This window comes from Pleurodeles waltl, chromosome 4_2 (assembly GCF_031143425.1).
Source record: "Pleurodeles waltl isolate 20211129_DDA chromosome 4_2, aPleWal1.hap1.20221129, whole genome shotgun sequence".
Classification (NCBI taxonomy): domain Eukaryota; kingdom Metazoa; phylum Chordata; class Amphibia; order Caudata; family Salamandridae; genus Pleurodeles; species Pleurodeles waltl.
This window is the reverse complement of record NC_090443.1, coordinates 604,266,953-604,292,323: the sequence shown is the minus strand read 5'-3', so window position 1 is coordinate 604,292,323 and position 25,371 is coordinate 604,266,953. Positions and strand designations below refer to the sequence as shown.

General features: G+C 43.1%; 1 protein-coding gene across 2 annotated transcripts in view; it reads right to left on the bottom strand.

The window, feature by feature from the left end:
• Window positions 1-25,371, bottom strand: part of PALMD (palmdelphin) — a 181,787-nt gene that overhangs the window by 66,063 nt on the left and 90,353 nt on the right. For both annotated transcript variants that reach the window (XM_069232142.1, XM_069232141.1), the window contains exon 3: window positions 1,218-1,348. In XM_069232142.1, coding sequence (XP_069088243.1) covers window positions 1,218-1,348 — 131 coding nt within the window. The remainder of the gene's footprint in view (window positions 1-1,217; window positions 1,349-25,371) is intronic.

Below are 25,371 nucleotides of genomic sequence, written 5' to 3'. Positions count from 1 at the left end.
ATTTCTTTTGAAAGTATTGAGGCGAAAAACTTTTAGGAAGGTACTTTTTTGTGTAAATGCATGTTCCTTTTGAAGCATTATGACTGAAATTGGGTCTTTGTTTGAATAACAGTCCTGCTGAAAATGTAAGCGTAGTTTTTATTATGAGAATATTACATGTTGAAGCTTCCACAGTAACCCTAAGCTGTATTAGGACTCAACAAAATCTGAGAAACTCTGAATGAAGTGCATTCGAGTAAGATGTTAAGAAAAATTGTTACTACTAAGAAGGTACATTCAATTTGAAGAATTTAGTGCAGAGGGCTTTAAAGGAAGTTTCAGCTCAGTTGTTCATTTGATGCCAATAAAATGTAAAATTGTGGGAAGAAAACTTTGGAGGGTCTTTATGCAATGAAAAGTAGATTGGAACCATCCAAGTATATACTGTTCACTCCTTTCCCTAGGATGCATAAAGGACTAATGCTGATGTATAAGGGGCAGCTAGTGTTCCTTTCTGAAGCTGAGTAACAATACTTGCGTTTAGAGTAACAAATAATATTTGACTGCAATTATAAAGCAACTGGTGAGCTAGCCCATTTTCTACTCCTTTGTTCAGCTTTTTCAAATGAAAAAAGGAAGCATCTAAAATGACTACTGAAAGACTATAAATTACGTTTCTTGGGTGGAAACGTTTTATTTTTATTCTTGCGCAACAATCCATGCATCTCTGTCTCAGTGGGCATTTATATGAATTCTTGTTTGGAAAGAATGCATTTTTAATAATTGTGCTATATGTTTGTTTTATATTATATGGAATATTTATATGGACAGATGGTCTGAAACTTGAGTTTTACAACTGCTCACTGAAGTTTACTGCCAGCACTTTAAGCATTCTGAATGGCCAAGCCAATCCTAGTATCCTTCAATGAATACAAACTAGATTTTCTACCTGTTTCGAGGCTGATTGTTATACAATATCAGGCATTCTCTAAAATCACTGTAGGGTCTGACTAAATAATCAAATATGTGTACAATATTTTATCTCAGCAGCTACAATACAATTGAATGTGTAAAAGTGTTCATGCAGATGTTGGAAGTGGTCAGACACCTAAATAACTGCACAATAATGTTGCTCATTGTGTTAACTTTGCATGCCCAGGTTCAGACGTTTGTACCTTTGACACAGCCCTATGGTGGCATGCTGTTCATACAAATGGTGACCACATGCACTAAGGTACCTGGCGATGTTTCTTGATAGGAGTTTCGAGAGTTGCAGGTCCTCTTGATTGTGCCTTTGCATTTCTTCCTGTTCCCTTGGAGTTAGTGCACACACTCCATCCAAGAGCCATTTTTCTCTGAGGGCCTTTTTCTAACAATAAAAATGGATTTTCAATGAAAAACAAATGTACCCAGTGAACAGATTGTCTAAAACACAACATTTGTAACAATTGACTGTTCAGTTTTAGGGATCTCAGGGACCAACTGCTCATTTGAGGACGTTCTAAAATGGGCATCACTAAATACAACATGCACTTCCATTATTTTCATTTGTACAGCTGGTTGGTAACACAGTTATCGCCAGAATCTAAATGGGGATTAGGCAGGAGAATATTACCAGTACAATTTCAAAACATCTACCTTGTCATTCAGTCGTATTTATTGAATACCAGAATGTATTTGATGTATTGCTTTATTTACCTGTATATTGATTACCATCAATTTGTAGTATGTTGTTACAAAACTTGTGATAGTGTAACGTTATAGTGAGCTGAGGGGAGTTTCCAAGCATGTACCAGCTCAGAATGGAGGCACAAAAAATACGCAAAGCCTCAAGCTGCTTGCTGCTTCATCACACATTTCTTTCTGTCTTTAGAGTTGTGCCTGATAATGATGGTTTCAGACTTGGTTGAAGGCACAGTTGTCAAAGAGGCTGTTGCTTAAAATATACTTAGAGTGGGTTTCAGTGTCCATTCATTCATTCTTTCTTTTTTACTAGCCTTGTTTACCAATTGGCTTAAGAATTTGTCAATGACAGCTTGGCATAGCCCAAAGGAGTACTGCTATCCTACATAATGCTATTGGCTCTTAGGGTGTATCTCTCCGCCCCCAATGTAGTGTTTATATTGACCTCAAAGAGGGACTACTTAAAAAAACTGTAGCCTTCTGTGTCTATTTCTTCTGGTTCTCCTTGTGTCTCTTGCTGTGTTCTTCACCTATCATCATCCATCCTCCCCCTTTCCTTGTGCACTTTCTTCCTCCACCTACCATCCCTTGTACATTTCTCTTGCACCGCCTTTCTTTACATGTGTGTTGCTTGTTCCCCTGCCAGACACTACCTCATATCTCCCTCCAGGAATGCACTACTTCCCCTCATGTGTTCCTTGCTTTACTTCCCACCACCCTATTGTCTCCCACTCTTTCGTTCTCTGTGCACTTTCCTTTTCCACCCACCAACATGTCATCTTGTGCTCATTCAGCCTGCCTTACCTTCCCAGACGTTTATCCTAAGTGATGCTGAAACTGGCAGTGTTTTTTGGTTTTGTAGAAATGAAAGGTGGGCTATATTGAAGGCCCCATTGACTTTCTATGACAGAAGAAGACTGTGTGACAAAAGAAACTTCATTGTAGTTGTTGCTTTTTAACTAGATGTTAGACCTGATAGCCTTAGGGTGGTTGTCCCTAACTTTTTGCCTGCCTCCCTCCACTTTTTGGACACTGTTTTTGCTGGTGGTTTTAAGACTCTGCGCACTTTACCACTGCTAACCAGTGATAAAGTGCATATGCTCTCTCCCTTAAAACATGGTGACCTCGGATCATACCCAATTAGCTTATTTAATTTACTTATAAGTCCCTAGTAAAGTCAGGGCATGATCACTGGCATACCTGAGGCCATCAGGTGTAAGTGGGACGTCCTCTTGCTGTGCCTTCTCTTTGCTTATAGGGAGGTTCCTCAGCAAGGGGCGGGTTCAGCCCCTTTGAACTTCTCTATGGTCACCCTGTCAGGGTACCACTAATCATAATGAAAGAAGAATGGGAGAAAGCTCCCAAGAAACCTCCCCAGGATGTGGTCAGTTACATGCTGGCCCTCCGCAACCCAGCGCTTCTGGAAGCAGGCCAAGAGCAATCTTGAGGCCAGTAAAGAAGTGATGAAGGAGTGGTGTGACCGGAAGGCCACTCTGGTTGAATTCTCACCTGGTTCCAAAGTTTGGGTGATGCAGCCAGTAGAGCCTAGAGCTCTCCAGGAAAGCTGGATTGGCCCATTTGAAATCAAGGAGCGGAAGGGTGAGGCCACTTACATAGTGGACCTCAAGACCCCTATACACCCCCCAAAGGGTTCTCCACCACAACCGACTAAAGCCTCATTTTGAGAGGTCTGAGGTCAGTATGCTCCTTGTTGTAGATGAGGGCATGGGAGAGGAGAGTGAGCCTCTCCCCGACCTCCTCTCTGCCAAAGAAGGTGATGGGTCAGTGGAGGGTGTCAATCTCTCTGACTCCCTGACTCTAGGTCAGAGAGAAGACTGCTACAAGTTGTTGGAGCAGTTCTCTTTCCTGTTCTCCCTCACTCCTGGACTCATACACGTATGTGTCCATGACACTGACACAGGAAACAGTCCACCTGTGAAGAATAAAATTTACAGGGTGTCAGACAAAGTGAGGTCCAGTATCAAGGATGAAGTTTCCAAGATGCTGGCTCTTGGGGTAATAGAGAATTCCAGCGGTCCCTGGTCCAGCCCAGTGGTGTTGGTTCCCAAGGCTGCAGCTCCCGGTGCCAAGCCAGAACTTAGGTTCTGCGTGGACTACCGGGGTCTCAACTCTGTCACGAAGACAGATGCTCACCCCAACCCCAGAGCTGATGAGCTCGTAGACAGGCTTGGCGCTGCCAAGTTCCTTAGTACCTTTGACCTCACATCAGGGTACTGGCAGAACGCCTTGACTAAAGGGGCTCAAGAGAAATCTGCTTTCTCCACTCCTGAGGGACATTATCAGTTCAAAGTAATGCCCTTTGGATTGAAGAATGCCCCCGCTACCTTCCAACGGTTGGTTAACGGGGTCCTAGCTGGCAGGGATGCCTTGTGCGCAGCCTACCTAGACGACATAGCCATCTATAGTTCCAGCTGGGAGGAACACTTGCTCCACCTCAAGAAGGTGCTTCAGGCCCTGCAACAGGCAGGCCTGACCATCAAGGCCAGTAAGTGCCAGATTGGGCAGGGTTCCGTGGTGTACTTGGGACACATAGTAGGTGGTGGCAAGGTGCAGCCCTGAGGAAATTCGATTTTTAATACGATCGTATCGACCCGCCATTTTGTGGCCCGCCGCCATTTTATGTTGCCTTCACTCAGGCAGCACAGCGAACGAAGTCCATTCTGCCTTTTCTGCTTATTCTGCAACATGGTGTTCAAAACAACCTTCTGCCTCTATCTTTACAAGGCTGGTATTAAGGTCTGACCGAGTACACTAATCCCTGTCTGGTTTTCTAATCCTTGTTTCAACTATCTGTAGGCTCACACTATTCTCCGCCGATCTTATCTTATCGTCTGGCCTTCGCTGTCCTTTGCTAGTAATCTCTCATTTCACAACTGTCCTCCAAACGCACACAAACTTATCGCACCACATGCAACTTCGTTGTGGATCGGTTAATGAATTAGTTCAAGGGAGGGGTGACAAACACAGCTGGAGGGGAGGCAACCTTAAGTCACTTGATACTTTGTTTTCCAATTCCTTCTATTGGTGCTGTCTTGTTTTCCGACATTTCTATTGGCTCTGTTCTATCTTTACATTATTCTTACTGGCTCCTTTCTATGTGTTCTGGGAGTGTATGTAGTTAATAAATGGTTTTTATACGGTATATAAGATTGTGCGCCACAAAGTAAAGTGGCAGTCTCCTGAGAACATACCTTGTGTACTTCTTGGACAACTGTACTAGCTGCAGCTAATACAATCTGATCTTTTACGCCTGACAGAGTGTCCCGTGTCTCTGTTAGTTGAGGCAGGTGAATCCAAGGAGATTTCAGGCGTACCCTGCGCCGCCAGGCCCATAAGGTTCTGGTTCTTCAACTGGCGCCCAACGTGGGGCGGCTTCAGCGGTACCGGTTCTGCCTGAAGGTCGTGAGGAACCCCGCAAGAAAATTCTGGAGGAATCGCGAGCCACGTCAAGCGACCCCTGTATGTCGAAGTGGTCCGAAGGTCTTTTTCAGCGCGGTTACTCCTTCCTGACGGCTACTGACGACTGCTGCCCTGACTGCCGCCCTGCCTTGGCCCTTTCTTTGATGATGTATGGTAAAGCGAGACGATAGACGGGCCTCTGTTGGTGTAAGAAGACATCCTTAGTTAAGTATTTGGTGGGTCGCACCCACAAATTTTGGTCTTTGTTTTGTCCTTAGGTCCTTAGATTTGGCCATTGCAGTGGCCAAAGCCGAGGGGTAAGTGCATTTGTGCTGTGTAAACTGAAAGTTTTACCCCCTTGATGTTTGTGAACAGCCAGTAAAAATCGTGAGATGTCTGGTCTGACTAAGTTTGGAAAACTTTGTTGCTTTGGTTGTAATAGGGACTCCCAGCTTGAGGACTCCTGTCCGATTCCTTCGGTTGGAACTCCCACATATGAGCTCTATTCTAAACATGGTGTTGGCCCTATTGCCTTTAATAAGACATGGACCCGATATACAAAGAAAGATGGTGTTTTAAAATGGCCAGAAAATGGTAGTTTCGAAACTGATGTGCTAGATAATTTAGAAGCAACGTTATTTAAAAGAAAAGCCCGGCCGGCAATGTTTGACTCTTTTCGCCTTTGGCGTAAGGAAGCCAAACAGAGAGAAATTAAACAAGCGAAACGAGATAGGAAAACACAGGGAATGACGATTATACAGGATGCTCAGCAATTCAAAGATGATGAAATAGATAATGCAATGGAAATTTCAGACAGACAGCATCGAATGGCAATAGATAAATGCTATCCGACGTTGCCTATCTCTTCCCTTGATAAGAGAAAAGATTTTGAGGAAGATTCCTTAATGTCCCACTTATTGAAATTGCCTCCGCCCTATGTACAAGGTGCTAATGCACCCCCGATGTTACAGCCTGTTCAGCCGCCAGTTGTGCTTCCGCCTGCTCCAGCTTTTCCACATTTGCCTCCTCAAGTATTGCCTATGCCAGCTTTGCCTTTAACTCCTTTGCCTTCTGCTCCTTTGGCAATTCCTAATGCTCCTTTAGTTAATTCACCTAATACCTTGTCCCCTATCCTTATGTCAAATTCTCCATCTATGCGTAAGCAATTTGCAGATACTGTCTCTGGTCTCTTATCACCTTTCTTTGAAGCTTTAAATGTGTCTCCAGCTTTTTCTCGAAGACAGTCTCGTAGTCAATTCCCAGACTCCGAAGAGCGAGAAAAATTGGACTCACTTGCTTATAGATGGATCAAGAAGGGTCCTCAATATAGTACGTCTGATATTATGTCCACCTTTCTGCAATGGAATGCACCTACGCAGAGATATGTTTTTAAAGTTATGTGCGATACTCTCGCTAAAGAATGGGAGGATATGAATTTGGGTTCGGTCCCACAGGATCTGTTAGATGTTCAGGCTGACTTTGACAAAGGACTTATTGTGGGTCCTAAGGTTGAAAACGCTGTCAGAACACTTATTTCTTTCAGATCCCTATTGTTCTCACAGACTTTTCCTGATTCTGATCCTTCAGTTAGGACAGCACTGAAAAACTATCCCATGAGAGAGGTTTCTCCAATATGGAAGGAAGAAGTTGCAGCAGCAGGTGCTAATCCAGCTATTCCTGCGCATTTTCAGCGCATATGGATACATGTCCCCTGGAAAAGGTCTGAAGTTTTAGCACTTAAACAGTCACTCCCAGATTCACGCAAAAATCCTGCTGGTTACTATAAAGAGTTGTCGCAAACAGTTGATGCATGTACTATGAATCTAGCAGATATTGACATGTTGATGGGAAATGTAGTTCCACAGACAATATGGGCTAAAATTCGTAGAGAGGATCACGCTCAAGAATTAGGCGGCGATTGGAACGCTATTATTGCCGCAGATAGAGGTCAAGTAGGTGGTGCAAAGCCCGACGCTTTGATCTCAGAACTCCCTGGTAGGATTATTACATTAATGAAAACAATGATGCCTGCTTTGAGAGTTAATTGGGATAAGCTAGCAGCATGTAAACAAAAGAAAGATGAAAGTGTTTCCGATTTCTTTACCCGATTCGAGGAGACATTCATTGATCACAGTGGTCAAGATATGGCTACAGAAGGGGGACAGCGATTATTTGTGGATAAGTTCGTATATAACTTGCTTCCTGAACTATCACACAAGCTAAAAGACTCCGAGAGTTCATGGGCAGTTTCTTCTTCCGCCCAGATATTGGCTACTGCACAATATTATGAAAATAGAGACAAAGAAGAAAGGGAAAAACAAGAGAAAAAGACGAAAGAATTAAAAACTAAAGTTCTCTTGCAACAGGCTTATCCTCCTCGTTATGTTCAGCCTCAGTTTCAACAGCCTCCGCAGTTTCAGAGGTTGTATCAAAAGCCTGAACCATTCATTCCAAGACCTTTGCTAGGTCCCAATCAATGTGCTTATTGTAGGGAGGAAGGTCATTTTAAGAACAGTTGTCCGGCATTGTTGCAGAGTAATGGAGCAACATCTGCTTCACGAGGTCGTGGTGGTCCTCAGTCAGCAAATAGAGGTAGAGGTCGAGGTGTGTTAACCCAAGAGCAGCGTTCTTTTGTTCCTCCAAATTCCGGAAATTACTTTGACCAGCAAAATGTTAGGTCTACACAGTATTACAGTGAGGATCAGTATATTGAAAGAGGGAATGAAAGTCTTCATTTTGAATAGGACAGCCATGGACAAAGTAAGGGGGTTACGTCAATTCCAGTGGATCAGAATGGACCTTATGTTAATGTCACTACAATGGGTGTTTCAGAGCCATTTCTTTTAGATACTGGTGCCATGAGAAGCTCTATCATTCATTCTAAACTCCCTGGCGCACCTTTGTCTGGCTTAACGAATGTATCTGTAGGATTTTCTGGCGCCCCTGTTCGCAATCCAGTTTCTTGCCCTTTGCCTGTTTCAATAGGCCCTTATGATTTAGAAGCTCCGCTTCTTCTGACGAATGGTTGTGGTGAAAATCTGTTGGGTTTAGATCTATTAAAAAGAATGCATGCTACGATATATTGTTCACCTTCTGGTGTATACCTCACTCTAGGACAGAAAATGACTAGTCCAATGTACTTATCAAAAGATCAATTCCCACCTGAATTGCTTTCTCTTCCCGAAACGCTTTGGGCTACGGGAACGAATGACGTTGGTTGTCTTGAGATCCCACCTTATGTTGTTACTCTTAAGCCCAATGCTGAAATGCCACGTATTCCGCAATACAGAATCTCTACTGAAGGTGAGAAAGCACTTCTGGAAATTGTCCATGATTTGATTCAGAAGGGTGTGGTTGAGGAAACGAGAGGAAATACATGTAACAGTCCTGTTCTTCCGGTTCTTAAACGCACTGATCCTTCTCAGCCTCCTGTTTATCGTTTTGTAATTGATCTTCGGGAGGTAAACAAGATTGTCGTACCGCAGTTTCCTGTAGTCCCAGATATCACTGCTCTGTTGACGATGATACCTTCTACAGCGACTTGGTTTTCAGTTATTGATCTAAAGAATGCTTTCTTTAGTATTCCCATCGCCGAAGAGAGTAGAGATATTTTTGGTTTTTCCCTCGGAGGCCGAAGCTTCCGGTTTAAACGCGCACCTCAAGGTTATTGTGAAAGTCCCTCTATTTACAGTCAAGCTCTAAAATGTCATCTTGATGCCTTTTCCTTACCGTCCGGTGCCGCTCTCATTCAGTACATGGATGACTTATTAGTTGCAGCTGATTCAGAGGAGATTTGCAAAAACGTGACCGTTGCACTGTTGCGTCATTTGTTTGATCTGAATCACAAGGTTTCTCCTTCTAAATTACAATATGTCTGTCGCGAGGTGACTTATTTGGGTCATCTCTTGTCAAAGGAGGGACGACGATTGACCCCCGAACGAATTCAGGCAATTGCACAAATGTCAGTGCCATCCACACAAAGAGAGGTACGTGCCTTTTTGGGCATTACTTCTTATTGTAGACAGTGGATTCCGAGTTTCTCTTTATTGGCTAAACCGCTGTTGGCGCTAACTTTAAAAGATACGCCTCAGCCTCTTCCGTGGACTGACGAGTGTCAGAAGAGTTTTACTGATTTGCGTATTGCTTTGTGTTCTGCTCCTGTATTGGGTACTCCTGATTACAGTAAGCCCTTTACGCTCTATGTCCACGAAAGAGAGGGTTGTGCATTGTCAGTCTTAACGCAGCGTTTTGGAGATCAACAGCGACCATGCGCATATTTCTCAGCTACGTTAGATCCAGTAGCTAAAGCATTGCCTAGTTGTCTTAAGGCAACAGCGGCAGCAGCAATTTCTATTCGACAGTCTGCTGGAGTAGTGCTAGATAATACTCTCATTGTTATGGTGCCACATGCAGTGGATACTTTACTAAATAGGACAAAAACGCAGCATCTTACGAGTGCTCGGTTGTCCGGATATGAGCTGACGCTTTTGGCTAGTCACATACACATCAAACGATGTAATACCCTGAATCCAGCTACTTTGTTGCCTCTTCCAGAAGAGAGAGATGTCTCTGAACAGCATGATTGTTTTCTCCGTACTGAAGAAGAGACTAAGGGTAGAATTGACCTAAAAGACACGCCATTAGTGAATCCAGATGGAACACTATGGGTAGATGGTTCCTGTTTCAAGCTCCCGAATGGAGATACAGTTTCAGCCTACGCTATTACTACTTTGCATACGATTGTGGAGACAGCACGCATTAGACATAATTCAGCTCAGGCAGCTGAATTGATAGCCTTAACTAGAGCGTGTGTGTTATCCAAAGGAAAAAGAGTAAACGTGTACACTGATAGCCAATACGCTTTTGGTGTAGCGTTTAACTTTGGGCGCTTATGGAAGGAAAGAGGATTCTTTACTTCCCATGGTACTAAGATACAACATGGTCAATTAGTGACTGAACTTCTTGAGTCACTTACAATGCCTACTCAGATAGCGATCGTGAAGTGTAGTGCACACAAAAAGATTGTGGACGATGTTGGTCGAGGAAATGCATTTGCAGATGAGGTAGCGAAAAAGACAGCCAGAGACAACACAAGTCGAATGTATGTTGCAGGTCTCGCAAACTGCGTAAGAGAAAAGGGAATGTGTGAAGATACAGTAGAGAGTGTGAAATCAATTCAAGGAGAGGCTACGGAGAATGAGTTGAGAAAGTGGAAGGAAAGTACAGGAATGTTAGATGAGATGGGATGTTGGGTTGAATTATCAGAACATCAACGTTGGCTGTTACCAGATGCTTATGTACTACCTGTAGTTACTATGGCACATGGTCCAGCTCACCTAAGTGCAAAAGGAATATGTAAGCTTCTGGCTCCAGTGTGGCAAAATGAGGGGATCCCAAAGTGTGCAAATAATGTAGTAAAACATTGTATTGTTTGCTTGATGTACAATCCGGGAAAGGGAACCCCAACTCCAGCAGGTCATTTTGCTCCTCCAACATATCCATTTGAGGTGTTGCAGATCGATTATATTCACATGGAACGATGCAACAACCTCAAATATGTTCTGGTGGTAGTATGTGCTTTTTCTAGATGGGTAGAAGCCTACCCTCTGAAGGACAATAATGCTTTATCAACTGCCAAAATACTTTTGAAAGAATTCTTCCCTAGGTTTGGTTTGCCGCGCATTGTCTGGAGTGACAATGGGAGCGAATTTGTGGGTCAAGTCATGCAAAAAGTTTGTGCAGGTCTTGGCATAAAACAGAAGTTCCACGCGGCGAATCACCCACAGTCGGCTGGTTTAGTAGAATGCTACAATGGAACCTTGAAGCTTAAAATTGCTAAGGTGCAAGCTAGCACAGGACTTAATTGGCCTGATGCTTTACCATTGGCTCTTCTGTCCACCAGAACAGCAGTACACTCTCGTTTGGGGCTTAGCCCTTACGAAGTGATATTTGGTCGCCCAGCTAATGTATGGGGAGTTCCTCGCCCTAAGAAATACTCAGACTTGCCATACCCGATGTTGATTGACTACTTGCATGACCTTACAACTAAATTGCGTGTTCTTCATCAACAGGTTCAGAGTGCTCTACCAGAGGCTTCCACAGACCCAGGTCATTCCATCCGACCAGGTGACTGGGTCTGCACGAAAAATTTCCAACGACAGAGAAATTTGGAGCCCAGATGGAGAGAGCCACGCCTGGTTCTTTTGACCACAAGAACAGCAGTTAAAGTCGAAGGAAAGAAAAACTGGGTGCATGCCGTGCACTGCAAGAAAGTGCCTTTGCCCTTGCCTTTCGATCAGTGGGTCCGTAGAGGCATCAGTGACTCTGAAAGTGAGAAAGTTCCGCAATTTGTACCATTCAGTGATGCGCGTCTAATTGGAACACTTTCTGAGAAAGAGGACGACGACATCCTTCAAGAAGCAATACCATCGCATCGTCGCTTGAACACGACAAATCCAGGAACATTGTTTCAAAACCAGACTGCCTCTGGACAGGAACGCTATAATTTGAGACCAAGACCAAAGAACTTGTAAATTTCTCTCCTATGTAGTACTCTATCCCGGTTGCAGGGTCACGGTAGGAGTCTTAGTTACGACCTGAGTAAGTGGCAATAGGCCTGCAGGACCTCACAGTGTCATAGGACGGTAGATAATCGTGACTACAGTGATTGAGGAAGATTGCCGTGAGCATCCACTTAGAAAGATGGAGGCTACATTAGATAAAAGAGAAAGTAAAAATGTAAAGAATAATTGTAAAGAAATATGTAGTCGTTGTAGTATTGCTCTATGCGTCATTATATTGTCGTGTATTCTTTTGGCATCTGTAAACTGGATCATTATTACTCTGCAGCAAAAAGTTGTCTCTTCTCCTACCTCTACATCTTCTTCTACTATCTCTCCGCACCTATTTCACACTCTTCCCCAGCATGAACTCATCAGAAGAACTGAATACTTTAACAATTCCTTCGTCCAGTTGTTACATCAACATCAGTTAGTGATCAATACAACTGACTGTTGGGTGTGTGGACTCATACCACATACGGTAGAAAAAGGAATGCCATATTTAGTTCTTCCATTCTCCTATGAAGGTTCCGCTTGGGCTTATTTTGTCATTTTCAATAATGCATATCAAAGTAAAATTAAACAACCTGTCAGTTCACATAGTGTTGGTTCAAATTTCAGTCATAGTTTATTGATAAAGGGAATGGTAGCTATGGCTAAAATCATGGAAAAAAGTGAAGCTTCCATAGATGAAAGAAAAGCATATACCAATTGGAACATAACTAATTACATTTCCAGCCTCAATGATAAGGTTAAGCAAGGAAAATCTCCTCCGATACGGGTCATACCCCAACAAGGAAATTTCTGTCTGCAAATAAATGGTAGAACTCCAAACACCGGACAAAGAGAAAGTTTATGTTCCCATACATATGTTTATTCAGCCCTGAATTCACTGCCGTTAGTACCATCTCAAGGTACATACTTCGTTTGCCACGATAGGGCTTATACATGGTTGCCAGCTGATTTCTCTGGTACTTGTTATATAGCCTTTCTTCTTCCCCCTACATACACCGCTCCTGCGAACCATCATAAAAATAGATATGGCAGAGGGATTGTGGATTCGAAAGACACAGCAGGACAAGAGGGAGGAGATTTCCTCAAAGGATTTCTTCCCTTCTGGGGTCCAATGGCCAACAGCAGAAATATAAGGCAATTGGTTCGTGTCGTAGAAACCACCATAGACATCACTGTAGGAGCTTTAAGTAACATTACAGCTGAACTACAGGCTGATCGTCTTATGACCTTGCAGAACCGTGTTGCCTTAGACTTTGTTCTTGCGGACCGTGGTGGAGTATGCAAATTGATCGGATCAAGTTGCTGTATTTTCATACCTAATGACGCTCCGACAGTATACCAAGCTATCTCTAAGTTACACATAATCTCCGAGTCGATTCATCAGGACGAAGGAGATTGGTCCTTTTCAGAGTGGTTTTGGGGATTACTGTCCAAATGGGGTTGGAAGGTATTGACATTCTTTGGAGTAATTTTAGCTTTTATATTCTCTTGTTGTCTTTGTATGCACTGCGGTCCTGCCATCTGCAACCTATGTGCTACTGCATGTATTCCCAAACCCAAGTCACAAAGAGCAGAGAATATCAAAATGATGGTACAGCAACAGCTTGATGACCTCATGGCCATAGACATCGACTCAGATTAACATGAGTTTGTGTATCTTGCCTGAGTTCTGGCAAAAGGAGGGTCTGAGGAAATTCGATTTTTAATACGATCGTATCGACCCGCCATTTTGTGGCCCGCCGCCATTTTATGTTGCCTTCACTCAGGCAGCACAGCGAACGAAGTCCATTCTGCCTTTTCTGCTTATTCTGCAACATGGTGTTCAAAACAACCTTCTGCCTCTATCTTTACAAGGCTGGTATTAAGGTCTGACCGAGTACACTAATCCCTGTCTGGTTTTCTAATCCTTGTTTCAACTATCTGTAGGCTCACACTATTCTCCGCCGATCTTATCTTATCGTCTGGCCTTCGCTGTCCTTTGCTAGTAATCTCTCATTTCACAACTGTCCTCCAAACGCACACAAACTTATCGCACCACATGCAACTTCGTTGTGGATCGGTTAATGAATTAGTTCAAGGGAGGGGTGACAAACACAGCTGGAGGGGAGGCAACCTTAAGTCACTTGATACTTTGTTTTCCAATTCCTTCTATTGGTGCTGTCTTGTTTTCCGACATTTCTATTGGCTCTGTTCTATCTTTACATTATTCTTACTGGCTCCTTTCTATGTGTTCTGGGAGTGTATGTAGTTAATAAATGGTTTTTATACGGTATATAAGATTGTGCGCCACAAAGTAAAGTGGCAGTCTCCTGAGAACATACCTTGTGTACTTCTTGGACAACTGTACTAGCTGCAGCTAATAAAATCTGATCTTTTACGCCTGACAGAGTGTCCCGTGTCTCTGTTAGTTGAGGCAGGTGAATCCAAGGAGATTTCAGGCGTACCCTGCGCCGCCAGGCCCATAAGGTTCTGGTTCTTCAGCCCCTCTAGGCCAAGATTAAAACTATCAAGGCCTGGCAACCACCTAGAACACAAACAGAGGTGAGAGCCTTCTTAGGCCTCACAGGATTTTTTCGTAGATTTGTCAAGGGCTATGGAACCATTGTGTAACCCTTGACAGAACTTACTTCCAAAAATCAGCCTAGGTTGGTGAATTCGACATAGGTTTGTCAGAAAGCCTTTTACTCCCTGAAGGAAGCCATGTGCACGGCCTCCGTGCTCAAGGCCCCTGACTACTCCCAGGAATTTATTGTGCAGACAGACGCTTCAGAGCATGGCATAGGGGCTGTTCTAGCACAGCTAAATGAGGAGGGCTCAGACCAACCAGTAGTCTTTATTAGCAGAAGGCTATTACCACAGGAACAGAGGTGGAGTGCTATTGAGAGAGAAGCATTTGCTGTGGTCTGAGCACTGAAGAAGCTGAGACTATACCTGTTTGAGACCCACTTCCGGGTTCAGACAGACCACAGGCCACTCAGATGGCTTATGCAGATGAGGGGCGAGAATCCTAAACTCTTGAGGTGGTCCATTTCCCTACAGGGGAGGGACTTTATGGTGGAGCATCGCCCGGGGATTAACCACGCCAATGCTGATGGTCTCTCTAGATACTTGTGCCTTAGTGATGAGAGCTCCCAGGAGGTTGGTTAGCTCTCCCCACTTTCAGCTGGGGGGGCACATGTTAGACCTGACAGCCTTAGGGTGGTCACCTCTAACTTTGTGCCTGCCTCCCTCCACTGTTTTTGATGGTTTTAGGACTCTGCACACTTTACCAGTGCTAACCAGTGCTAAAGTGCATATGCTTTCTCCCTTACAACATGATGACCTTGGATCATACCCAATTGGCTTATTTAATTTACTTATAAGTCCCTAGTAAAGTACACTATATTTGCCCAGGGCCTGTAGATTAAATGCTACTAGTGGGCCTGAAGCACTGATAGTGCCACCCACTGAATTAGCCCCTTAACCATGTCTCAGGCCTGCCATTGCCAGGCCTGTGTGTGCAGTTTTACTGCCAATTCCACTTGGCATTTAAAGGTACTTGCCAAGCCTAAAACTCCCCTTTTTCTACATATAAGTTACCCCTAAGGTAGGCTCTAGGTAACTCATGGGGCAGGGTGCTGTGTAGACAAAAGGCTAGACATGTACCTGTGTAGTCTATATGCCCTGGTAGTGTAAAACTCCTAAATTCATTTTGCACTGCTGTGAGGCCTGCTCCTTTCATAGGTTAACATTAGGGCTACCCTCATATATTGTTTGAGTGGTAACTTCTGACCTGAAAGGAGTAACAAGGTCATGTGTAGTGTGGCCAGAATGGTAATACAAAATCCTGCTGCCTGGGAAGTTGGATTTAATATTACTATTTTAGAAATGCCACTTTTAGAAAGTGAGCATTTCTCTGCACTTTAATCCTTCTGTGCCTTATAATCCATGTCTGTCTAGGTTTAGTTGACAGCTCCCTTGTGCATTCACTCAGACAAACCCCAAACACAGGATGCTCAGTCACACTTGCATACATCTGCATATTGAATGGGTCTTCCTGGGCTGGGAGGGTGGAGGGCCTGGCACTTACATGTCAAAGGTCAGTAGCCTGCCCTCACACAAAGGACTGCCACACCCCCTACTGTGATCCTGGCAGACAGGATGGAACTGAAAGGGGACCTTGTGCACTTCTAAGCCGCTCTTTGAAGTCTCTCCCACTTCAAAGGCACATTTGCGTATTTAAACAGGGCCTTTGTCCCTACCAACTGGGACACTTCCTGGAGAAGAGAACCTGAACCAGAACCTGCAACCTGCCAAGAAGAGCTGCCTGGCTGCCCAAAGAACTCACCTGACTGCTTTTTTTAGAAGGACTGCTGCCTTGTTGTTGCCCTGTTGCCTTGGTGCTCTCTGGCTGTGCGGAGAAGTGCTCTTCAAGGGCTTGGATAGAGCTTGCCTGCTGTTCCCTGAAGTCTCAGGACCAAAAAGACTTCATTCCTGCAAGAGAACTCCCTGTGCGGCAAAAATCGATGCACAGCCTGCAAGAAACAATGCAGCCCGACTTTGCAAGGAGAAGATCAATGCAGCCCCAGCACAGCGACAGAAATTTCGACGCACGGCCCACTGGATCGACGCAAAGCCGAGCCGGAATGACGCAGCCCGACTTCCTGAGAGGAACCGATGCAGCGCCGTGCAGTTTAAATTTCAATGCAACACCCACCGGATCGACGCAGAACCTGTGACGTTGTCCTGCAAGCGCCAGAATCAACGCACCGTCCCCGGGGCGTCCCAAAACCCCGCAACCCAAAGAGGATTCCTTTCTATGCGCCGGAAATTGATGCAAAGCCTGCCCTGCGTGAAAACTCAATGACGCATCGTCTGTGTCTGCCGGAAAAATCAACGCACACCTCCCTGTTTTCCACGCATCTCCTCCTATGCGGTCCCTTGCGGAGAATTTGAACACAAACCAGATACTTTGTGCTTGCAAGAGACATTTGTTTCTTTTAAAAGACTAAAGACACTTTATATCATTTTTACAGTGATAGTTCAACATATACTTATTGCATCTTAATCGTTTTGACCTGCATGTTATCAGATAAATATTATATATTTTTCTAAACACTGTGTGGTGTATTTTTGTGGTGTTCTACTATGTTATTGCATGATTTATTGCACAAATACTTTACACATTGCCTTCTAAGCTACCCCTGACTGCTCAGTGCCAAGCTACCAGAGGTTGGGCACAGGATAATTTGGATTGTGTGTGATTTAACCTGACTAGAGTGAGGGTCATTGCTTGAATGGGGGGTAACCAGACTGCCAACCAAAGTCCCCATTTCTAACACTAGATCATAGAAAGTCAGGAAGGACTATAATGAAGGCTCCCTTGCCATCTGACTTTCAATTGGCATTGATACAAAAACATGATTGTATGAAAGTCAATTGCATCATTAATTAATACTATTCACCACGTGTTTCCTTTTCTGGCTTTAATATCCGTTCACTGCATGCTTTTGCCCACTAAACCCAGAGTTATTGGCTTGTTTCAGTCAGCTGCAAACCTAGCTATGAACATTATTTGCTTTTAGGTCTTCTTCATGAAGGCTTTAGCAGTCTCACCAGAGTTTGTTTTAATCATCAACCCTCATGCAGAGGAGCTACAGAACAGAGCCCCTCAGCCATTTGTTGAGGAGCCACATTACACCCATTGGTTGTTGGAACTGTCACACATAGAATCTTGCCTGTGAACTGTAGGTCAACTTATAAGTCCAGTGAAGTTGTGATGAATGCATGGCTATGTGTAAATTCACTGCATTATACGTGCCTTCATTTACTGTGGTTCCAGCATCACAGATGAACACCAAAGCACATTGTAGGAATGGAAGTTATTTGCCTCTAATCTGCCTTCTACATGCTGGTGCCTGGTTTACAGTCAGAGTGAGTCAGTGCTAAGGCTAGCACCACCCAGGCTGTACCTTCATAATGTGTGTGTCATTTGATGCTCTCCGTTCCCTGCTTTGTACCTCTGCCTTTGATCTAAATCTCTGGTTTTCTTCTGCACTGTGCTTTCCCATACCTCTGGAGCATTTCAACCAATGACACTGACTACAGGCTTGAGGGTGGGGAATAGATGAAAATGTGTGGGCGACATGCTACCCAAAAGAAACAGGCCTGCAAGCTTCCTTCAATAATTACTGCCCCTCCCTCAAGAGAGGTTCACTATGCTAAGCACAGGAAGAGACTAAAACACTTATGTGATGCCAATAAAGTGGCCTTAACATTTTACTACGTGGCACTAAGGGTGAGGAAATACACATTTGTGCTTTTTCCCCTTGGGACTGCACACCTTGAACTAAGACTAGGGCCATGGTTGTGCAAAACAAGGCAAGGAAATTAAAGCATGCTTGTAATATGAGAGTGTACATTATAAAAAATTCTGGGATTTGCCACTGAGCTGAGTCCAGATGTCTCTGCAGATTGGAAGCACGTGTTGTACATTGGCGGTGTGCACCAGGTGATTAAAGCTGCAATCGATCAACAGACTCTATAGGAGTGACAGCTACTGTTCACTTCAACAACAGCTGCCCAGCCCTGTTTGGTGACGTGTGTGATGGAATGGAAGTGTATGAAGAAGGTAGGAGAAAGGCAGACAGGCTGAAGAGCCAGCCAGCACCAGTAAAACGCTGTATGTACAGCTATTGCAGGAGGAAGAATGGTAATGTGTGTTGTGCAGTTCAGGACTGGGTGGTATGTCAGGGATGATAAAACATCAGAGGACAGTGTTCTGAAAAGTAAACAACAACCTTGAAGCTCTTGAAATCGGTACAACCTTTGTAAACAGCTTGGGAAGAGCCACAATTAAATTTGTAAGTTGAGAACAACATGGACACTGTGCCAACTGTACATTAGAAACTTCAGTCCTATTGAGATAGTGAAGAAAGTTGTAAGCTATATTTATTTTTATGCAACTTGCAGGTTGCAATCCCAGTTATTACACTTGTACAAATCAGTGTGTGTGTATGTTTGTATATGTTTGTGTACATGTCTGTGACTGCATGTGTGTTTGTGAATGTATCGCCCACACTATGGAGGATGCACAGACCTCACTATATTGATAAACACTGTTGGATCTGACAGCTGTTGGTGTGGTCTTTCCCCAAACATTTTGTCTTCTCCCCTCCTGCTTGCTGAAATGCATTTCTGTTGGCTTTAGGACTCTGAGCACTTTAGTATTGCTAACCAGTGCTACAGTGTTTGTGCTCACTCCTTAAAACATGGTAGAAATGGCTTACACCTGACTGTCACATTTAATTTACTTATAAGTCCCTATTAAAGTGGTACCGCATGCACCCAGGGCCTGTAAATTAAATGCTACTGGTGGGCCCCAGCACTTATTGTGCCACCCACTTACATAATCATTTAAAACATGCCTCAGGTCTGCCATTGGACCCTGTGTGCTGTTTCAAACTGCAAATTCGACTTGAGAAAATTAACCTCCGAGTGGCTACACCATGGGCTTCAGTCCACCCACAGCTGCCCCATTTGCTGCCACCATTGTCGCTCCATTTTGCAGCATCCCCATTCGTGAAAGGCATATGTATACATCATGCCTTTTCTGGTGTTTAGCCCTCCCTAAGAGCACCAGCCAACTACAATTAGGGTCTGGAACGTCCATGTTTTCTGTCACTATTTGGGACTACTTTTTTTTCATTGTGTTTTCAAGCACATGGCCAGGGAAGCAGTTGTCTCGGGGGTCTCCTTCTGGATTCAAGAATACACACTTGGCTCTTTGGTAACATAAACTGTAACTTAAATATATATTCTTTTCGCTCCAGCCAACTTCAAAGCTTCATGTCTTTTAACTGCTTGTGTTTTTGTTTTTGGGGGGGTATCGTTTTTGTCCACAGGAGAGTTAGATGCATTCAAAATCCCCTCCACGTTTTATTTTGTTTTATTTTGCTGTAAGCACTCGCATCTGCAGGATTTGATGGCGGACGAAAATGCTTTCACCTTGTAGGGCAAGTTGCCTACTTTTAAGGATGACCACAATGATTTGAGAATAGACACTTAAAATTGAACGTATTTGATTTGTAGGTATATATGCCTTGTACGAGAGTGAAAATAAATGCATTTTTTTTGGTGGTTTAAACTTTCTCCCTTTCCGTAGCATGGTGCTTTTTCATGTGGTATTTTCAGCGTAAATGTTGCATCTTTGAATGTTCAAGGTGACGTGTAATATGGAACAATTGTGCAGATCAGTGCTGTTTGGGTGCTGTCACTGCTCTGGTATTTGCCAAACTGTTCAAGGTTATTTATAGAATCTGCTACATTAAATATGGGAGCATTTGAATTTTATTTGTGTTTTCTTGCTTTCTAGGGAGTTACACCTTTTTGTGTAATTAAATATATATTTATTTATAAAATCTATTTAACTCAACGAGTATTAGGAGATGTTACATTTTTTGGGGGGTTGGGATGGGGACACAGACGACTTTCGGGAGAGCCGAATCAGGGTCCAAATTGGCCATATGAGTCAAAGCATAAGCTGAACCATCAAAATATGTAAATCGGGCAACAAAAGAAAGAACATGATAAAAACTTTCAAAATGGGGAAAAAATATAGGTATTTATCATCACTTTTCTGCGTTTCAAGTACTGAATCAAGTGACATTATTGACAATAATATTTTTTAACATGGAACATCCAAGAAGACCCCACGGCCTGACGACGTTGCCACCAGTTAACACAAAATGTCACTTTTGTCCTGTTCTCTATTTGTGTAGCCTATATGGTTATTAGAGGTTGCAGACACATTTTCGCTTTCCTCTCTCACTCTTTTTTCCATTTCTCCCATGTCTTTTTGTTATTCTCGTACTTTTTTTCTTTCCATTTTTCATTCTTTTTTTTTTTGTCTTGCTCTATTGTACACTTTTTGTCATGCTGTCTGTTTTTTCTTTTGTCTCTGTTTCATTTTCCAGTATGTTGAAAACTCAATGCAGCCTTGGCTAATGAAAAGAACCTCAGACATAATTACTCAGAGAACCATCACCTACTAGGAGCTTAGTGGTCCCAGAGAATTATATAAGCACATGCTCGCCAAAAAGTCTGAGTAGTGGACCTTAGTACCCTCCCCACCACCTGACTAAAAGGTCTCTCCATGCTTTTTTTGAGTTAAAGTTTGTGCTTTTCTCTGGTCTGATTCAATTCAAGGAGGTTTTTTTCCTAGGTTAGAACTCCTTGACTGAGAAGTTCGGTTCCAAGCATAACACTTTCCTTTGGGCAGTATAAAACGTGGGATCAATAATGGTGCAGTGAGCAAAAAAATGAAATTATGGAATGCAGTGCAGGTGAACTGTCAGTAGTTAAAAATGTGATGCATTTCAAGTCATAATTTATGTTTGTCAAGGATAGAGACTAGACACCCTCTCGCCAACTCTATCAAAGTGAGATATCCCTCTAGAGAAAGAAAGATCCTATTGACCCAAAAATTCATCTATCTAAACATCTCGGGCAAACTAAGGACTTCACATCATCACAGAGCTCTTATATAGGGCTAACCCAATGGTTCTCCCAATAGCAACAGATTTACACCATTTTTAGGTCTTAGCTCTAGATGGCCCACATGCGCATCTCAAACCAAAAATGCTGTGCTTCAGTCCTACCACAGCCTCCCCATTTGCTGCCACCATCATCAATCCATTTTTCAGCATTCCCATTCGTATGTCATGCCTTTTCCAGTGTTTAGCCCTCTCCAAGGGCACCGGCGAACTATAGCGAGGATCTGCAGCGTACATGTTTTCAGCCATTTTTGGGACTACATTTTCATTTTGTTTTCAATGGTTGACCGGTTCCGCTGCACATTAGGATCGCTATTGTTCCTCTTGCTCAGGTTTACCTTTTACTGATTTCTTTTTGGGGTCTTTCTGCCTGTTTTCTATTTGTTTCTTCTTAACATCTGTTTCTGATTTTTTCTTCCTCTGTGCCTTTTTGTTTGTGCCATTCTGCTTGTTTCTTGACTTCTATTTCTGCTGTTATGCTCGTTTTTATGGTCCTCTCATGTTGTCTGCTTCTGCCCTTATAGATTCTTGAACTCTGTTTCTGACTTTCTGCTCTTTTATTCCTGTCTGTGCCATTCTGGTTGTGCCATTCTCCTCATTTCTTGCGTTCTATGTTTGCCGTTAGGCTCATTTCTTGCCCTCTGTTTGTGCCTTTCTGCTAATTTCTTGCCCTCTGTTTGTGCCTTTCTGCCCTTATTCTGCTTGTTTCTTGCTCTGTAACCTTCTGCTTGTTTCTTGTTATTATGCTGTGTGCCATATCCCTGTCCCTTGTTGCTTCTTTTCTCTGCTACCCACCCACCCGTCCTTTCTTCATCACCTCCGCCGGCCCCTGTTTCATCTCATTCCCACCCCCAACTGCCCTCCTTCATGTCTGGATTTTACAAGCCTTTCTGTGGCTTCTCATTAACAAGGGAGACCTGAGAGCATTTACTCCCGCAGTACGACTATCTTTTGGGCCTAAATACAGGAGAGGTCTGGTTGCCACTCTGCCCCATCTATGATCCACCCTCAGTGATGCAGCAGACAACATCACCTGCCCTCCCGTTCACCACCCCCACTGCACTCCAGTGCACCGTCCCCACCCTACTGCCAAACGCAATATGTTGCCCATTGCCAAGACCTATTGGCTTTGCCAATGCTTGTTAGTAAAGTTAACTCACCCCTAAGGTAGGCCATAAACAGCCCATAGAGCAGGGGGGATCATATTTAAAAGGTCAGACCTGTGTTCTGAATTTCTATATGTCTTAGTGAGGAAAAACTCCCAAATTCATTTTTCACTACTGTGAGGACACCGCTCCCATGGGAAAACATTGGGTTACCTAATTAAATGTAATAAGTGCTACTTTTGATTGAGAACATGTAGAAATATTATATTTGGTTTCAAAAGAATTGCAATTTAAAATCCTCTTTAAAAGTAAAGTTGAATTTTAAGCCAGAATTCCGACAATGCCTCTTTTAGAAAATTTCAATTTTCTTATCCTAACTATCTGGTGCCTGCAGTCAGTGTTGTGGGTCATGTGACTATGAATAGTCGGCCCTTGTGTATTCCTCAAACACAGTGAGACAAAGGGGGACCTGGTGCTGGCAGGATTGACCATCCTCCTAGGATGGGTGGGGTACAGCTGCCCTCTGCCCCATTTAAATTTCAAAGGGCTGCCTCCAGCAGACTCACAAAAGAACCTGACACCAGCCTATTGTCACCCTAGACCCCATGGCGCATGAGCACAGGAAGGAAGGATATTTCCAGAACCAGATGTCCAGGTATCCTAGAGGTTTCCCCCACTTCAAGGGCGAGCACCAGGTATAAATACTGGACCCTCAGATCAACTCTGGACCTGTGGAAGACTTTCGAAGGACCTCCATGCACTTCAAAGGACTGCCCTGCTCCTTGAGGACCTGCTTTGGTTGTCAGAGGATTTCCCTGCTGCTGCCATAGGCCTGCCCTGCTGTTTGAAGTCTGCCTTTTCTTCAGAGGACTGCCATGCTATTTCAGGCCTGCCTTGCTGCTTGAAGGCAAAGGAACCATCTCCTTGAACCCAGGATTGTCCGTAATGCCTAACTGGTTCTTTGCGATACCGCAGAGAATATCCGCATTACCAGCAATGCTTTTTGCACTACAGTGCTGACCATCAGTGACACTGTCCCTGCCCATTGTGGCCTCATCCCTGCAAACTGGACTCTTCCTGTTGGACTTTAAGATGGTAACTTTTTCAGTGGGACTAAACTGATCCCTTTATCCAGCCTGAGCTCTATCACATTCAGCCTAAACTTGTGACTTTTCTCCAGGCTAGCATAACTAAATAACTACAAGTGCCATTTTGTGCTTTAGGTGCAATACTTACCTAAATCTTTGAAATTCAATTTCTCTGATTCCACCTATTTGATTTTGTTGTTTTAGTCTCATTTTATTCATTACAATTTTCTCTATTTTCCTAAATTGGAGTGGGGTTTTTCTTGTGTTGGGTTTTCACTTTATTCTTGTTTGTGTGCTGCATAAATACTTAATGCAGCATCTCTCAGTTTAGCCTGAGTGCTTTTGTGCCAAGCTTTCAGAGGCTACGGTTATCCCATGTACAAAGTCTTTGGACGACCAGATACGCCAAGTGAAAGTGCAGTTACATTCCAGACGATTCTATATTTCACGTTAAAATGGCCAGGCCTGGTTCTCAAATCCAGGACCCTAATGAACAAATGGAATGACACCAAATGTAAAAACGTTTTCTGTAGGTAAAGAGGTAAAAGTAATGTCACTGTAGGAAACATACTACTGAAATCCTTAGGACTGATGAATAAAGGTATAGAGGATACTGAAATCCTTAGAACTGATGAATAAAGGTCTAGAGGTTAGTAATCTAGGGGTTTGTTTAGTTGGCAGCCAATTACCATTGATGTTCACACATACTGGCTCTGCAGCATACAGTAATTTGTTTTCTCTCCATTGTGGAATGAAAAATAAGTGTGTGTTAAACTCACCTCTCATAAAAAAAAAAAGTATAAAGAAGTTAGGGATTTTTCTGCTCTACTGAAGCCAGCACAATTTGTAGAATACAAAACTGAAAAATTGCGAAAATGGGTTGGAGAAGTTTACACTAGATTTAAAAAAAGAGTATTACAATAATGGTAACGTAAAATAAGAATAAATGAAAGCAATCATATTCGAACATTTTTATCTTATATACAGTTTACTATCCAAAAATAACAATAAAATAACAGACCTGCCCTGGAAATATCCCCTTATTGATGCAAGAAGCCTCATTCCTTTTGGCTTACTCTAAAGACAGCTTTAGAGTCTCTGTAGCCTTATGTAATTAAAATAATTTTTAAATAAGAAATACATACATAAATACACCCATTGAGGGGCTTTGGGTCAGCCCTCTTTAGCTATTGGTCTGTTAAACTACCATTGACATTCTACCTTGGCCCAGCACTGCATAGAGCATGGGACAGTGAGTCAGCCCTCTTGAGCCATTGGATCTCTTGCCTATGTTTGATAGCATTTTGCCTGATCACATGTGCACACCTGCTTGATAAGAAAAGTGTATAAGTAGCATGGCTAGTGGGATAATGTTATTTTGCCAATGCTTTTTCCTTATCCATTCTTTATCTTTAAATATTTTTTAGTCTTCCATTTGTTTTACAACTATGTCTGCCGGTTTAGTAATTCAAACCAATACCACCTTTTCTTAGCGGCAGTAGAATTATATTTTCAAGGATGTGTATTAAAACTAAAAATATCATCTATATCTGTTTTATAAGTCCCACCTGCTAATAAATACTTATACTGTTCTATTAGAATGACCTGTGATTGACATTTTTTTAATCCTAATTTTTTATTGCAAGAATGTAGCCTTCACATTAGGGTGGCAGAATACATTTTTTTATATATTAGTAGCACATTCTTGCAATGAATTTTTTTTTCAAAAATAACCATCGCAGTAACCAGTTTTACAAGGTCAAGCCTATTGACAGAGCTGCCTGTCGTTCTTTTTTTTTGGGGCACGAAAATATGCAGATTAGTTTTTATTTGTTTTCAGTGGTTAGTGGCCAGTGGCCAGTTCCGTCAACTCAGATCAATTGAAGAGGGCTTCTGTGTTATTACATGTAGACTACCAGTGTATGTTACTTTAAGCTCAAACCACTGGCACTGAGCAAGAGGGCGGAGATGGAAACTGTGCCTGAAG